The following is a 3,808-nucleotide window of genomic DNA, read 5'->3' as shown; positions in this document are numbered from 1 at the left end:
CTGTGAGGCAAGAGCGCTAACCACTGCGCCACCGTGCAGCCCTCATGTAAACTCGAGTCAGTGAAAAGAATCGAGTCTAGGATTTCTAGTCCATCCTGCAGTGACCCGGTTTGTCCAGCAGAGGGAGACAGAGCTCACCTCCTCGTCGTGCTGGTCTTTACAACAGCTCCTTCTTCAGGCTGAGAGCTCCTGTCCTCACATCAGAGCTGGATCATGTCTTCACCTGTGAAAACCTTTGGGTTCCTCTGCGTCTGGTTCTGCTGTGAGGTTCCAGAACTCATCCTGACATTAAAATAATAAAAATCCATGAACATTCATCCTGATCTGCTGCTTCTCCTCTGCAGGTCAGGCGGGCGCCGTCACCTTCCACCAGTCCTCTTCTCTCATCGTGAAGGAGAGGAGCGAGGTCCACATCAACTGCAGGCACGATGACAGCGCCCTCATCCTCATGCTGTGGTACCGGCGCTCAGAGGACGCCACCATGACCCTCATCGGGTACGGATACGAAACGAGTCAGAACTACGAGGGCCAAATGGAGCAGGAGTTCACGCTGGCGAGGAAAGGCACCGTGGAGGGGGTTCTGACTGTACGGGAGGCGAGGCAGAAGCACTCGGCGGTGTATTTCTGCGCCGCCAGCACACGCTGATGTGGTTTGATGCCACTCCCTCACCAAAACCTCGTACTGTGAGTCAGTCTGTGCAGCTCAGCAGCAGAACGGATCTGCAGGATGTTCTCAGCCTTCATCACTTGTGTTCTCCTCTGCCTTCCATGTAAGTTCGGAATTTTCTGTACTTTCCAGGCGTCTATTTAGTCCTTAAACTGAGATTATTTTCTCATTTTTCCTCACAGATGAAGCAGACGCGGTCACATTTGACCCAACTTTTCCAATAATAACCCAGAGAAAGAAGAGCGTAGAGATGAAATGTCGCCACGACGACAGTAATCTCGACGTGATGCTCTGGTACCAGCAAACCCGGAGCGGTGGGATGAACCTGATCGGATACGGATACACGGGCTCGGAGCCCAACCTGGAGAAGGAGTTTCAATCCCAGTTCAAGATGACCAGAGAAGACGTCGTTAGAGGAGGTCTGACCCTCCTGAGCGCCACAGAGTCAGACTCGGCGGTGTATTTCTGCGCCGCCAGCACACACTGCTGTGGTTTGATGCCACTCCCTCACCAAAACCTCGTGCTGTGAGTCAGTCTGTGCAGATCGGCAGCAGAACGGACCTGCAGGATGTTCTCAGCCTTCATCACTTGTGTTCTGCTCTGCCTTCCATGTAAGTTCGGAATTTTCTGTACTTTCCAGGCGTCTATTTAGTCCTTAAACTGAGATTATTTTCTCGTTTTTCCTCACAGATGAAGCAGACGCGGTCACATTTGACCCAACTTTTCCAATAATAACCCAGAGCGAGAAGAAGGTGGAGATGAAATGTCGCCACAACGACAGTAGTCTCAACGTGATGCTCTGGTACCAGCAAACCCGGAGCGGTGGGATGAACCTGATCGGATACGGATACACGGGCTCGGAGCCCATCCTGGAGAAGGAGTTTCAATCCCAGTTCAAGATGACCAGAGAAGACGTCCGCAGAGGAGGTCTGACCCTCCTGAGCGCCACAGAGTCAGACTCGGCGGTGTATTTCTGCGCCGCCAGCACACACTGCTGTGGTTTGATGAGAGCTCATGACTAAAACCCCCCCCTCCGTGTGACGGGGGGCTGACAGACGGAGGAAACCAACGTCACTGAAGGAAGGACGTTTTCAGTAGAACTTCATCGTGTTCTGGGAGAAAGAAGCCATACTTCAGAAAATGTATGTTTCCGCTGCTGCTGCTGGCGTGGCGTTGAGGGGCCGTGTCTCGCCTCCACTGTGGATCAGCTGATCCATCCATCCAGGACATCACTCCGGCTGATCTATGACCTGGTAGTTTTGAGTCTCGTCTCTCTGACTCAGAACGCCACCACAGTTTTCCCCAATGATATGTATGACTGACACACGGCGTGACAGACGTGCAGCATGACTATGCATCGAGTAATGAATGGAGGAGGTCCGAATAAGTACGAAAAGAACCACAAATGGGGACGCAATGTTTTGGAATCGACCTCAAAAACCTTGACAACAAAATAATCCGATGGAGAGGAATCATCACAGGACAGGAATTGTATTTTAATATAGAGAAATCAGGCTGGGAAGCTAAACTGTGAGCTAAAGAGGGTGCTAGCAACTCACGAGTCGCATGCTAGTTTGGTTCTTTGATGTATGTTTTTATTAATGTTTCATGTTTGAAGACATGGTGGATGTTAATCGCATGTATTTACGTTCAACCTGCACAAAAACTGATGGCAATTCATGATGGACAGACATAAAATGTGCGGTCAAGATGCACGCGTGCTAGCAAAGTAGCACGTAGCTAGCTACTTTAAGAGCCTGAATTTTGTACTCTGTTGCACTTTTTTTGTTGTAAGACGTGTAAGTGAGTTCACAGATAATTTTCTTAATCCGTGGCGTCACTGTTGAGCTTCTTTCTTGGTCTCACAGACTGAAGAAGCCCAGCTAGAATAAACAGCGCTAACGCTAACGCTAGCTTCTGCTCAGTGACATAAACACAGCAGAGAGCAGATGTTAGTGAAGGAGCTGTGGATGTAAACTTTTTAAAACTGCCACAACATTTACTGCTTTTGAATCTTGACAGTTTTCAGATGTATTTCATGTTATCATCCAAGTTCTCAAGTTGAAAAATGTTTCTTACATCAGCTAAAGATGCTAGCTTGAGCCTTACTCTCAAAGTACTATGAAATCGTCTATTTGAATATAATTTTGAATGCAATTGAGATGTATATGACTTTGTTACTAAACTTTATCGCTCATTCATGCCATTAAACTTCATCAATCTCCCTCATTTCTGGTCTTGGGTGAAAACCATTTACAAGCTCAGTTTTATGGATTTTAGCACAAAGGCAAAATAAAAACTCACTGATATTTAGAAGCTGTTCATTTGACAGCAATGCATTATCTGTAACAGTAGAATGTGCAACTATTGCTCTATTTACAAATGAATCTTTATAGATAATAAATATTTAAATATACCATCAAATCAATCATTTTCTAAGCTTTAATTTGAGTCGTATTTGTGAAAAGCGGTTAAGAAATAAGGGAGCTGATTGATGTGGTTGATGTCTGCCTGTGCTCCATTGAAACAGCAGCGTTCTGTTGCCATGACTCCATGTATCCTTTAACATTTGTGTTTTTGCGTTAATAAAGATTTGTGCTTTGACAGAGAGGTTTGTATTCAATTGAGATTTAATGTTTTCTGGCGACGCTGGAAGATTTGGGGAAAATGATCAAAGTTTATACTCCTAATTTTATTTCCCCCCCTCAGATTAATACCAAACAGAGAGCCTTCAAGCTCAGACGCAGAGACACAGAAACACAGTGGAAGCGGCTGTCATACAGACACAGCCCCCTGAACCCTGAGTAATATAAACTCAAACATGGAGACATGATTACTGATATTTTTGTAGAACTCTTCACAATAAAAAAACCTTATTCCTCAATGTGTCCTCTATTTATTCCAAGTGAGACATCCACAGACAGAGCTGGTAGCTCCTCCCACATGCGGCCACAGAAACACACTTCTTGCCGGGCGGCGAGCAGCGAATTTGCCGCGTGGCGAAAGAGGGTTGGAGCATGCGTATCGGGTTTGGTCGGAAAGCACCTGGCTTTGTGTCGGCTTTCTTTCTAAAAGTATTCGTCTTTGCAGAAATTGCTCTAACGAGAAGCCATAATACCACGAGTCCATATCCAATGAAAA

At 46.3% G+C, this 3,808-nt stretch overlaps 2 gene segments (V, D, J or C); both read left to right on the top strand.

Annotated features, from left to right (window-relative positions):
- Positions 1 to 313: 313 nt before the first annotated feature.
- LOC112139269 lies at positions 314 to 646 on the top strand (the record flags this gene model as incomplete). The annotated part of the segment is given in 1 exon segment: positions 314 to 646. A coding segment is annotated over 1 exon segment (333 nt), but the record flags the coding sequence as incomplete, so codon positions are not given.
- Positions 647 to 1,121: 475 nt separating this feature from the next.
- Positions 1,122 to 2,074, top strand: LOC112139268. The segment is given in 2 exon segments: positions 1,122 to 1,278; positions 1,358 to 2,074. Coding segments are annotated over 2 exon segments (375 nt in total).
- The last annotated feature ends 1,734 nt before the right edge of the window (positions 2,075 to 3,808 follow it).

Source organism: Oryzias melastigma, unplaced genomic scaffold (genome assembly GCF_002922805.2).
Source record: "Oryzias melastigma strain HK-1 unplaced genomic scaffold, ASM292280v2 sc02341, whole genome shotgun sequence".
NCBI classification, from domain to species: Eukaryota; Metazoa; Chordata; class Actinopteri; order Beloniformes; family Adrianichthyidae; genus Oryzias; species Oryzias melastigma.
Note: the sequence above shows the minus strand (reverse complement) of the source record. Positions and strands in the feature narration are given on the sequence as shown.